Source organism: Cuculus canorus, chromosome 5 (genome assembly GCF_017976375.1).
Source record: "Cuculus canorus isolate bCucCan1 chromosome 5, bCucCan1.pri, whole genome shotgun sequence".
Taxonomy (NCBI): Eukaryota; Metazoa; Chordata; class Aves; order Cuculiformes; family Cuculidae; genus Cuculus; species Cuculus canorus.
In genome coordinates, this window is record NC_071405.1 from 4,541,494 (window position 1) to 4,553,699 (window position 12,206).

Here is a 12,206-nt window from a genome sequence, read left to right on the forward strand (position 1 = left end):
GTTCAGAAATGGTCATTTTTCTGTGGCACGGCCTCTGTTCAGGGGAACAAAAGTGCAATTCTTTCGTTAAACACAGCATGGGAACAGTAACTGAGTCTGTGTGCGGGCTGGGACAAGTGTGGTTTGTTTCCCTATTTCAGAATGACTCAAGGGATGATGTGAGTTGTTGAATTTATGGGTGAGACGGGAGTGTGGCTGCAAGTGGGGAGCCTGGCACGGGTGCTGGGCAGCTGGGCTCAAAGAAATGTACCTGATAAGTATCAGGTTAAATGTCAGATATGGATGAAAGGCTCTAGGGAGACCTTAGAGCAGCTTCCAGTATTGAAAGGGGCTCCGGGAAAGCTGGGGAGGGGCTCTTGATCATGGAGTGCAGGGACAGGATGAGAGGGAATGGTTTTCAGCTGAAAGAGGGGAGATTGAGGTGAGATCTTGGGAAGAAATGTTTTGCAGTGAGGATGGGGAGGCCCTGGCCCAGGTTGCCCAGAGCAGTGGTGGCTGCCCCATCCCTGGAGGTGTTCAAGGCCAGGTTGGATGGAGCTCGGAGCAACCTGATCCAGTGGGAGGTGTCCCTGCCCGTGGCAGGATGTTGGAACTGGATGGGCGCTATCCTTTCCAACCCAGTCCATTCTGTGATTTCAAAGCAGCTGAAGTGCCTGTGCCTTGTTGGCAGAGTGTGGAGGTGTGCATGTGTGATTGCTGCTGGGCGTGCCTTGCCTGGGGACCGTGGCTTCGAGTGGGCAAAGAGTTGGTGCTGCCATCCCGGAAAGGGCTGTGGTGTCCCCGTGCAGCACTAATATTTTTATGAGGTTATCTCACATTTCCATAGCTGACAGGAATGGGAGGAATGGTAAAACTGAATCCTGAGGAACAGTTAAGCTGGTATGTAAAGGTGTTTTAACACAGCATTCACTTGTTTCTTGCTTAGTAAGAGGAGATGCTTTGTCCATTTTCTTTCTGTGTGGCACAGTGTGTTTTTATCCCTGTAGATTGCTTCATTTTTTTCCTGGATGGCTTGTCAGTGTGACACAGGAGTATAAATGGGAGTGGAGAAACTCTCTTAGCAATTGTAGGTTGTCAGAGGACAACTGGAAGCTGCATGAGCCGTGTTTCCCATGGCAAGGATGCCACCTCATAACGATACCTTGACAAGGGGTGGATGGGGAAGGATGGCATCCTATCATTCTGCACACAAGGCAGCAGAAGTGGGATCCTCCTTCTAGAGGTGGATTTTAAATACCATTGCTTATGTTGGGCTGAGATAGGAAATCAGTGTCTTGCCATCAGAGCAGAGCTCATTTGCTATTCCTGGATGTGTTTAATCAATTCCAGTAACATCCTGAGGCTTTTATTCATTTTTGTTTTTTCTGAACCCTGCTTCCATGTGAAAAGCTGGATTTGTGTATGTGAAATTCCCTACTGGAGTTTGAAGATCAAATCTGTGTCCCTCTGATCAGTGTTTGTGGAGGGAGCATTCATTTGGCTCACGCTCTGCTTTGCCCTGGAGAGCAAGAAGGTGGGAGCAGCAGCTGAGTCTGTGAAGGCTCTGAAATGCAGTGTTGCAATGCTCGGGATCCAGAGGAGGGTGCAGACGATCCCATTGCACAAGTGGAGTTAAGTGCAGGGAGGGGAGATGCCGGGTGGCGGACGGAGGCTCAGCAGAGCTAGTGGTGCTCAGCCAGCTCAGAGATCAGAGCTCATCTTGTCCAGTTTGTATTCCCCACTCAGTTGAGCTGTTATAATTATGCATTTTATGACTCCTCTTGAAAGCAGCTGAAGCTTTTAACTGTCTGGCCTCTCTGGTCTTAAAGAAACCATCGCTTTCTGCTTGTTCTTGGTCCTGTTGTGATGACCATCACACCTCCTGGCACTCATGTCTTGAGGTTTTTCAAAATACTTTACAACCCCTTCCACTACTTAAAGGGAGCCAGCAGGAAAGCTGGGGAGGGGCTCTTGATCAGGGAGTGCAGGGGCAGGATGAGGGGGAATGGTTTTCAGCTGAAAGAAGGGAGATTGAGGTGAGATCTTGGGAAGCAATATTTTGCAGTGAGGGTGGTGAGGCTCTGGCCCAGTTTGCCCAGAGAAGAGGTGGCTGCCCCATCCCTGGAGGTGTTGAAGGCCAGGTTGGATGGAGCTCAGAGCGACCTGATCCAGTGGGAGGTGTCTCTGCCCATGACAGGGGGTTGGAACTGGGTGGGCTTTGAGGTCCCTTCCAACGCAAACCATTCTGTGATTCTATGAATGTGTATTTCTTTGAGCGTGTGATTTAACTTGAGCATCTAGTGTTGGGTACTGGGAAATGTGTAGGGTGCAGGGTGGGTTCCTCCTGCCTCGGCTGAAGTAATTGGATGGATTTGTGGCCAGCTGTGTGCTTATGTATCAGCAAGGCAGAGGTGGGCTGTTCTGGGCTCCTCATGGTTAGGTATTGTAATTGTTACAGTAATATGTTGTAATGACTGACTTAATTACACCTGTGGAAAATCTGCTTAATTACATATTTGCTTTGGGGATTAGCTTCTCCCGTAAGCATCCAATATTGACTTTGGCTGACACAAACTTTCAAGATCTGCTTCCTTCAAGACATGATTAATATTGGATTGCTTAATGCAGGAGGCTGGTTTTATCAGGTAGCTGTAACTGATTATTTTGAAAGCTCCAAACTGGTTTTATGCATCTGTGCTTTTTCTCCCCAAAAGACAAGCTTTTTCTTCCATCCCTCTCAGTCCTTCTGAAACTGTGCTGGATGTAATTCCAGACCCAAGCCTTTTCACTGATCTGTGTGCACACAGAAAGGAGTATAAACTGGGAGGAGACTTAATGTTAAGACAACTGATGAATAATTAATGTATTGAAATGTTAGTCTTTCATTTGGCTATTAAGTTATTCAAATAAGCATTCCCACTCTTTGCTTTCTGTGTTGCTCACTGCACTGTACAAATATATTATCACAGTAACTCCTCTCTGTCTAGAAACTATTACATGTAACAACTTTTCCTTGAGCTAGAGCCAAGCTCCAAACCATTGCACGTCCGTGTGGTTGGATGGTGAGCTAGTTCGTGATAGCAGCTTCCTGCACAGCCAGGAGTTGAGATAACCTTAAATGTAATATTATCAGGTATTTAAAGAGTAATTCTCTGTCAACTCAGAAGCAAGGAGAGCCTGTATTTCTGAATTCAAAAGCTTTGGCTTTATGGAATTCACTTGGGAAAGGGGAATGACAGACTGAGAGAGTTGGGGTTGTTCAGCCTGGAGAAGAGAAGGCTCCAAGGAGACCTTGGAGCAGCTTCCAGTACTGAAAGAGACTCCAGGAAAGCTGAGAAGGGCCTTTTTTACAAGAGGATGGAGTGGTAGGGAATGGTTTTAAATTAGAAGGGCAAAGGTTAGATTAGGCATTGGGAAGAAATTCCTCATGATGAGGATGCTGAGGCACTGGCACAGGTTCCCCAGGGAAGTTGTGCCTGCCCCATCCCTGGAGGTGTTCAAGGCTGGGTTGGATGGGTCTTTGAGGCACTGGATCCAGTGGGAGGTGTCCCTGCCCGTGGCAGGGAGTTGGAACTGGGTGGGTTTTAAGATCTCTTCCAACCTAAACCATTCCATGATTCTATGAATGAGGAGGATTAAGAAAGGTAAGGCAAGAGAACTGCTTTCCTCCAAGATCAGCAGTCTTGCAAAGCGCAATTCCTCCCTGTCCAGGCTAACAGCTTTGGAGCAAATGGTAAATGGTTCCAGAAGTTGTTCTACGATTGATATAGTTCAGTAATTTTGTTAAAAGCTATTTTAAGGCTTCTCTAAAACAATGGCAAAGCTTCTTTTTGGTTTTATAGTTGGAGAGGGAAATAATATTAAGGAAAATCTGTTTAGTTTTGGGCCCTTTGCTACAAGAAGCACTGGAACCTGCTCAGAAAAGGGCAGTGGAGGTGAAGGGGCTGGAGGGGAAGTCTTATGAGAAGTGGCTGAGGGGCGTGGGGTTGTTTAACCCGGAGAAAAGGAGGCTGATGGGAGACCTCATCGCTTTGTGCAGCTCCCGAAAAAGAGGTTGTAGTGAAGCAAGTGTTGGTCTCTTCTCCTTAGTAATAAGTGATAGGGTGAGAAGGAATGGCCTCAAATTTTGCGAGGGGAGGTTCAGATTGGGTATTAGGGAAAATTTCTAGACTGAAAGAATTCTCAGGCACTGGCAGAGGCTGCCCAGGGAAGTGGTGAAGTCACCGTCCCTGGAGGAATTTAAAAGACAGGTAAAGGAGGTGCTTGGGGGTGTGGTTTAGTAGTGGATGGACTGCATCTCAGAGGTCTTTTCCAACCAAATTACTCTATGATTCTGTTCAAAACTTAGGTTTTTTTTTCTTTTTTTCCCCCCACAGGTTTTTTTAGATATAGCTAAGAAAAAGCACAATGGAGTTCTACGAGTCTACCTATTTCATCGTCCTCATCCCTTTTGTGGTTATTGTAGCCATCTTCCTTTTCTTCCGGCTTTTCATGAAAGCACCTTCATATGATGAAGTCCTTGCAAAACAGAAAAGGGACCTAAAGTTTCCACGTACCAAGACTGATAAAAAGAAAACGGAGAAGAAGAACAAGAAGAAAGAAGCTCAGAACTGGATCAACTACGAGTCTGACTCTGAAAGTACACCTTGGGACTTTAAGCTCTCTGATGTCCTGAGTACGGATGAAGAGCATGTCACTCCAGTTCCTTTGAACGTGACTGAAGCATCTATTGGTGTTAGAGTACGGAAGAAGAAGAAGAAGCAGTGTAAGGCCGTTCAAGATGATCATGTAACTAGGGATTCGGAAGGATCCAAGTCTTCAGGCAAGAAAGTAGATCCAGTCCCTGTTACAAAACAGCCCACTCCACCATCTGAATCGGGAGCACCTAAGAAGAAGTCTGGGCAGAAGAAGCAGAAAAATGGAATGGGTATCTGATGTTGCATATGCTTCTTGCACAGAACGCCAAAACAGTGTTCTGCTTTTTTGCAAGGCCACAGAGTCTCTCTCACAACTGTTCTGCCTGATCTCTGCGGGGCAAAGCTCATTTCTAACCTTTTCCTTTTTACAAGCTATTGCTTTTTTCTCCCTGTTTTCATCTGGCAGCAACGCTCTGGTTTTCCTCCTCCCATCCTTGCTTTCTTCTACTAAAGGTTGTTGAGGTGAAACAGCAGCTTGTATCTCTGCTTTGCTCTATGGTTTGACTACTTTGCTCTCAAGCTGTCCAAGTTTTGATTACCTGAAAGGAATTATTAGATGTTTGATGTGTACATTTTGATGTCAAGCCATGACAAAGTGGAGTCCTAAGAGTAATTGCTCTGATAAGGAAAGGCGTCTAGGGAAACTTCAGAGCAGAGTGTGCAAAATGGATCACTCTTTAAGTGCAGGCTTAATGTACAGAGGTGTGTTTGGTGGTTGATTTGTAGGAAGAAGCGCTTTCAGCCACTTCCCACCTGCTGCAACCCTATAATTGAATGGAATTGATGCTAAAAGGAGACTGATCCAGCTGTTGTAACTGAAACATCCAGCCTAGAACAGAGAACTGCGGTCAGAATTGCCTGTGACTGCCTTGACTGTATCCAGAAGTTAATATCTCTGTGTTGTTGTCCGACTAGGAATAGAAGTAAAAAAAGGATAAAAATACCCAGTTTCAGAAATAAGGGAAGCTTGAGGTATTTGCAGATTGTCCTTTTGGGATGCAGGCATAGCAGGTTTGCTGTAAGGAGTGAGGAAAAAGAACGAGATTGCTGCTTCGTCTGGTAGTTTTTTCCTTTTACTGAAAAAAGGGAGAAAAAAGACCCAAACAAAAAAAAATATCAAACCTTGCTCCTGGGTGTTCTCTGAAAATCTCTGTGGCATGGTTAAAATGTGGTCTGCAAGCACTGTTTGAGGGCAGCCACAACTGACTCTTATCCTGGATTACAGGAGCGAACACCATAACCCTGTATTGTCTGTGGCAGCTCTGACAAGAAGATTGCATAGCACAGGCTGTCCAACATGATAAAAACCTTCTCTCTAGAAACAACTGTTGAAAAGAACAGTTTCCTAATGGGAAACACTTATTTTCTGCTTCTCACAGTCCCAGTAGCTATTGGGGGTTTGTGTGTAAAATACCAGAGTGGATTCCTGGGAGGGTATGAAGTCCTTATTGCAAATGAAAAACTAATACGGGTAATGCGCTGTTTGCTCGGCTGCAGCAAGACCTCGGTTGGATTTGTTCAGCTGTCACTTGCATTGCCGTGTGTTCTGCCTGCAGATAAGATTCCTGTCTGTCAAAACACTACGTGCTGTGGCTCTTGACTCTGCTAAACCTTTCTGTTCCTCTAGGGTCTTGTCTGATAAGGGAGGTGTGTGTGTTTGTCAGTGTGTGCGTGTACATATATACGGATAACTTTGTATTCTGATCTAAAATACATGAGTTTTTCTGGGAGTGGCCTTTGGTGGTTATTACAGATTTACTGATTTAAAAGTGATAAGAATATACAGAAGAGCATATTGTTTTACTTCTCTGTTACAGATGATCAAGAGACTAAGACTGATTCTGTTGTATCTCCTGCCAAAAAGCAAGAGGCGGTGCTGCTCCACCAGGAGATAAAGGAAGAAAACGTGTCGGGAAAGAAGAAAGTCTCTGCAAAGAAGCAGAAAGTTGACAATGGTGAGAATACAGGCTGTGTCTTAATTCAGATAAACCTGACTGTTAAGCCTTTTTTGCCATCCATGCTTTAGTTTGTCTTCCTTTCGAAAAAAAACTCATGGAAGAGAAACTCTTTTAATTTGAAAAAGCAGGAATTCCATGTGGGAAAGATTGTTTGGCCTGAGACACTGTTTTATTTTGTGAACATCTGGTACCAGTGAACACGGGATGATGCTGTGAGTTCCTCTGAGTGCTTTTGGATCCGAACATCCACACTCAATTTGAGGAGTAATATATTGACTTAAGGCATAAGCTGAGCAGCCTCAAAGTTGCTCTGAGCAAGGCATGTGTGGGACACTGCAGTCATCTGCCCCAAACAAGACTGCAGTTTTCTAACTGGCTGCTTTGACTGCCTTCCTCTCTTATTGTCCTTTTGTTAGCTAGCTGTTGCTCCAACATAAACTGCTCATCTTTGCTGTCAAGGCCTTTACTGTTCGTCATCCCTCGTTCTCTGCCAAGATGCTTTTTCTTGGCTCACTCTGCCTCTGTGTTTTTTTTTGTTTTGTTTTGTTTTTTTTTTTTTTATAATGAGTGCTGTTGTGTCTGTGGCTTTTGGGAAGAGCATGACCATGAAGTTCTCCAAGGCCACCTTGTTAGCTTCTCAGAGCTCTTCTTTACTGGGACAGCTATGAAGAAGCTGGTGGCTGGGGAACTCTTCTGAAGCAGAAATATCAGCCACTGTTTGCTTTATGGTTTGATCAGGTCATTGGGGTCCAGATCAGCTGTGGGTTCTGGTCAGAGCCAGAGGGTGAGGTTCCAAGAATGTTGTAACAACTGAAAAACTTCTGAATCATTCCTAGAAGAAACTTTGTGATGGGGAATCTAGGATGTGGTTGTCTTTTACAGACTCTTTGCTTTTCCTGATTGCCCTTTTTTCTGAGGGCTGATTTTATGGACCACTCGCTTATTTGTATGTGGCAAATAAGCGTCAGTACCAGCTCAGCCAGTGTTAAAGCTGATCTGTCAGTGCTACACGGGAAGACCTCCTGCATTATTTGGATGCAAGCTGTTTGCTTTTAAAGCCACCTCTCGGAAATGACAGAGCAGAATTGAGCTGCCGTGGGCATCTGGGTTAGCTAGGACAGTGCTATGGGTATTTCAGATGTTACTGACACTGATTGTCTGATATTAAATAGATTTTGAAAGGAGAGGAAGGGAAAAGGTGAGAATAGTAACTGGATTAGGTGGTGGATATTTTTGCTAGAGGAGAGGACTCCTCGCTTCTGAGTTTGAAGTGTGCTTGCAGCTGTTTGCTAGCTGCTGAAGTGGAAAGGCTCTAGCAGGTGACATGAAAGGTCCATCTGGCCTATTCTGTTCTGTAACAGCAGCCAGAATACAAAAGTGTTTTATAACTGGCTTTCTGGCAGTCAGGAGTGCGTGTTGTTCTTGCACTGATGCCTGAAACTTTGCATCCCACCTAATTTCTTCTCTCTAGTCTGCTGCGTGGCATCTGTTATCCATCAGCCCTTCAGTCTGGGATGGCCGGGTCAGTGAGCTTTCCTGCTGTGGCCTGGCTCTGTGCATATCGTCTTGCATACTTCAGGTGGTGTGGACCAGCACCTCAGGAGCTGGGCCAGCAGCAAATCCAGCTCTGCTGGTTGTATCTGTTGTTCGGGGACTCTTCATCTTCCCTTCTCTGCTTTTGTCTTGGCAGAAAAGCTCTTTGGGCAAAGGCTGATCCTTGCTATGTTTATACGGTCCTGAATGGAAACTCGAGGTCAGGCAGCACCTCTGGGTTCCTCTCTGAATATTAATGATGCCTAAAGCCTGCTTTGACAGATGAGATATCTTCATTAAGTGAAAAGCTTGATTGCTGTCCCTACTGCATGTTCTGCATGAATAGATTAGTTCGCAGGTGATGTAATCTGGGTGAAAATGCTGGCAGGACGATACCAGCTTTTAGCAGAATGGGGACAAAAAGACTTGACTGTACTCGTGCTTCAGGGATGCCAAATGATTTCATACGCAGCCACAAGTAAACCAGTCTCCTTTGTGCTGTGTGCAGCTTTCTCATGAAAGTCAAAATGTGAAGGTTCTTCTCTACTGCTTTTTAAAATGCTAAAAGGCAACTTTGGAAATAGAAATTTAATTGAAACTATTTAAATTACTCTGTGTTTAGAGACTTTTATTCAATGAACTTACCTGAAATGCTTTAATGAGTTAAGCTATGAAGGGTAATAAAAATAGAGAGAGCATCACCAACTAACTACTGTGGTTGGAGATGCTTTAATCTAACTCTCTATTATGTTATGCCCCTCTTCTAGAGATGATATTAATTATTACAAAGCTTTAACTCATCCTGTGGACTTTTGATTACAGTTTTGGTGGATGAACCTCTCATTCAACCAACTACTTACATTCCTTTGATGGATAATTCTGACGCAGGCACTTTGGAAAAGCGAGAAGCGGTTGAAGTAGTGAAACAAAATGTGAATGAAGGGATCCATAACAGCGGTGGCAAGAAACAGAAGAATGAAACGGATAAAGGTAGGAAACCGATAATACATTCTCTCTGGCATAGCCCGCTTGCAAAGGTGAACAGGGAGAACATGTTGTGTATGTGGCGAGGGGGAATCCTCTTATTTGCTATGAAGGAGCGCTTTGAGGAAAACATTTGTGGCTTCAGGACACTGGTCTTGTCTGTGCTCATTTCTCCCCTGGCTTTGGCACTATTGAAAGGGCTTTGCGCCATCTGAATCCTTTTGACGCTGACTGTAGGCTTTTGTGTCCTCGCGGTGAGTGAACGGGTGATCACAGACCACCCAGAGACATGCAAGCTAGTTTTACAGTCGATAGTTCAGGCATTGCTAACAGTGACAGACTCTAGAGCTTTCAGCACGGGCTGTTGGAGTCTGCTTTTCAGTGGGAGTGCGGCTCTGGGGTTGTTTGTGTAGGTAGCTGTGGCTGATCAGCCAGTGTGTATCACTGAGAGCTGTTCAGAGTTACCTGAACCAAATTGCCTTCGGAGATGGAGTCTGGCAGCTTTCAGCAAGACTTTGAATTTTCCTTTCGATGCAGTTGGAATTGGGTGGGACACAGGAGCTTCCTTCATACTCTCCCATGGAGACCTGCAGTGATTCATGTCATGCCCTGCAACTTTAAACGGGCCACTGACCTGCTCAGAACAAGCCAGGCTGCCTGAGCCATGAGGCAAGACCCTTGGATTTGTGAGCAGCTGGAGAGGAAAAGCCTAGTGCTGTGGCTGAGCAGTGACTCCCTGCTCAGGTTTGTGCAGAGGGCTGCCTTCCCAGCGTGGCCTGGTTACTCTCTGCACTCTTTGGAACCTCTCCTTTTAGACTTGTCTTCTAAAACGCTCTCGTGAAAACTTGCTGGCAACTTTTTATGGTCCCTAGATTGGATTCCCACTTGCTGAGGCTCCTCTTGTGCTTCTAGCTCAGTGGTTGCATGTTACTGCCCTGAAGCTTCAAAGCCTCTCGTGTGTGTCCGTCCCCTCTCATTTCCTTTGTGAGCTGTAACCTTCTGCATGAGCTTCTAATTCTCCTGTGTCAGCTGGGATTTGCCCTCCCAATATAGAAATCTTCCCCTCTTCTAATTGTAAGCTTCTTGGGTGCAAGGGCAAGGCCTTCTCATCTTCAGGGAGTGCAGGGCTCGGGCTGGCCCAGGCCAAGCTGCTGCAGACTCCTGAACTGGACCATGGTCTCAGGATTTTGACATATTCCTGGTAACAGCATTGATGATGTCAGTGCAGCGCTGATGGCATCTGAAGTCTGTGGCCAAAAGGAAGTTGGATTTAGGACTAGGAGATGGTGTGCTAGAATTTCTCATCACTCCCTGCCTGCCTTCCTGGACTCTGTTATTCAGTTGTTTGGTTTTATGCTTGGTGATTTCTCTTAGGGACTAAGTTTCACTGGCACTTCTTTGTTCTTCATTGATTTTTCACATTCTGGAGAGATTTGATGTGTGTGGTTTGGTTTAGTACCTCTGGTGGGAAACCTGGATCCTTCTCCATGGTCTCATGATGGAGTCACTGTCCCTGGAGGTGTTTAAAATATGACTAGATGTAGGTGCTCATGGATGGGATTTAGTAGTGGACAGGTGCGGTTGGACTCAATGATCTCAAAGGTCTTTTCTAACCAAATGATTCTGTGATTCTGTTCTATGATCTCTGCATCACTTTTAAGTGACTTTAAGATCACTTTTCTGATCTCAAACATCACTTCGAAACTTTTCCTTTTTTTCCTCCCTCCTGCTTTCCAGTCCCTTTATGTACTGTCATGCACTGGTGGATATTTGACAGAGCTATGGGATGCCTCGCATTTGTGCTTCCATTTACTTAAGTTAGGGAGCCACCTAATGACCTATGTATGTGCAGCCTGTTTTTTATGAACAAATGCTTTTTCTTTCTGTAATAGCATTAGTTGAGTTGAACTGTTACTCCTTGTTTGTGTCTCTTTAAACACTTGCTGATTGATCTTCCTTCTGCTGAACTCCTGCAGCAGTTTCATTCCCAAATTCAGAGAGATGGGATATTTTCCTGGTTTCCATATGTTGCAATCAGAAATGTGCCGGTTATTAAATCAATTATCTTGTCATTTGCTTATTGCTTGTGGAGCCAGGCTGTCCTTTAAATTGGGAGCATAATTGGAATTACTGTCGTAATACACTAGAATCGTAGAATTGCTAGGTTGGAAAAGACCTTTGAGATCATCAAGCCAAACCATACCTGTTCACTACTAAATCATTTCCCTGAACACCTAATCTGCCCATCTTTTAAATTCCTTCAGGGATGGGGACTCCACCACCTCCCTGGGCAGCCTCTGCCAGTACCTGAGAACCCTTCTGGTAAAGAAATTTCTCCTGATGTCCAATCTGAACCTACCCTGGCACAGCTTGAGGCCATTTCCTCTCATCCTATGGCTTGGGAGGAGAGACCAACATCCACCTTGCTACAACCTCCTTTCAGTAGGCGGCAATGAGGTCTCTCCTCAGCCTTCTTTTCTCCAGGCTAAACAACCCCAGGTCCCTCAGCCGTTCCTCCTAACAGTTGCTCTCCGGCCCTTTCCCCAGCTCGATTCCCTTCTCTGGATGTGCTCCAGCTCCTCAATGTCCTCCTTGTACTGAGGGGCCCAGAACCGAATCCAGGATTCAAGGTGTGGCTTCACCAGTGCTGAGTACAGGGGCACAATCACTTCCCTACTCCTGCTGGCCACGCCGTGGCTGATACAGGCTTCTGATATACTAGAAAGGGCTCTTCAAGTTTTCACATCCATGCTATTTTTTCCTTCACAATCTGTGTTATGCTTTGTCTTCTTGCTAGCAGCGCTATAAATGTTACCAACTGTACAAACAAAGTGGTAGGATTTTTTCCCAAAACTGTCAGCTGGGCGATTGTTATTGGATTTAAGTGGTGGAGATATTTTTGCTGAACGTTCCTGACTTTTTTTTTTTTGGCATTTCAGCCTGAAATTCAATATAATGCACAATGATATCTCACTACATGCTGTTTTGAGGCAAAATAAATAATTCTGCCTCAAATAAATAAATAATGGAGTCCAAAGCAAATATATCCTCCCTT

At 45.1% G+C, this 12,206-nt stretch overlaps 1 protein-coding gene across 13 annotated transcripts in view; it reads left to right on the forward strand.

The window, feature by feature from the left end:
- KTN1 (kinectin 1) overlaps positions 1-12,206 on the forward strand; it is a 91,272-nt gene that overhangs the window by 24,047 nt on the left and 55,019 nt on the right. For 11 of the 13 annotated variants that reach the window (XM_054067739.1, XM_054067746.1, XM_054067747.1 and 8 more), the window contains exons 2-4: positions 4,356-4,906; positions 6,494-6,631; positions 8,990-9,157. In XM_054067739.1, coding sequence (XP_053923714.1) covers positions 4,387-4,906; positions 6,494-6,631; positions 8,990-9,157 — 826 coding nt within the window. In that variant the 5' untranslated portion in view covers positions 4,356-4,386. The remainder of the gene's footprint in view (positions 1-4,355; positions 4,907-6,493; positions 6,632-8,989; positions 9,158-12,206) is intronic. The other 2 variants (XM_054067743.1, XM_054067748.1) reach the window with 2 other exon arrangements.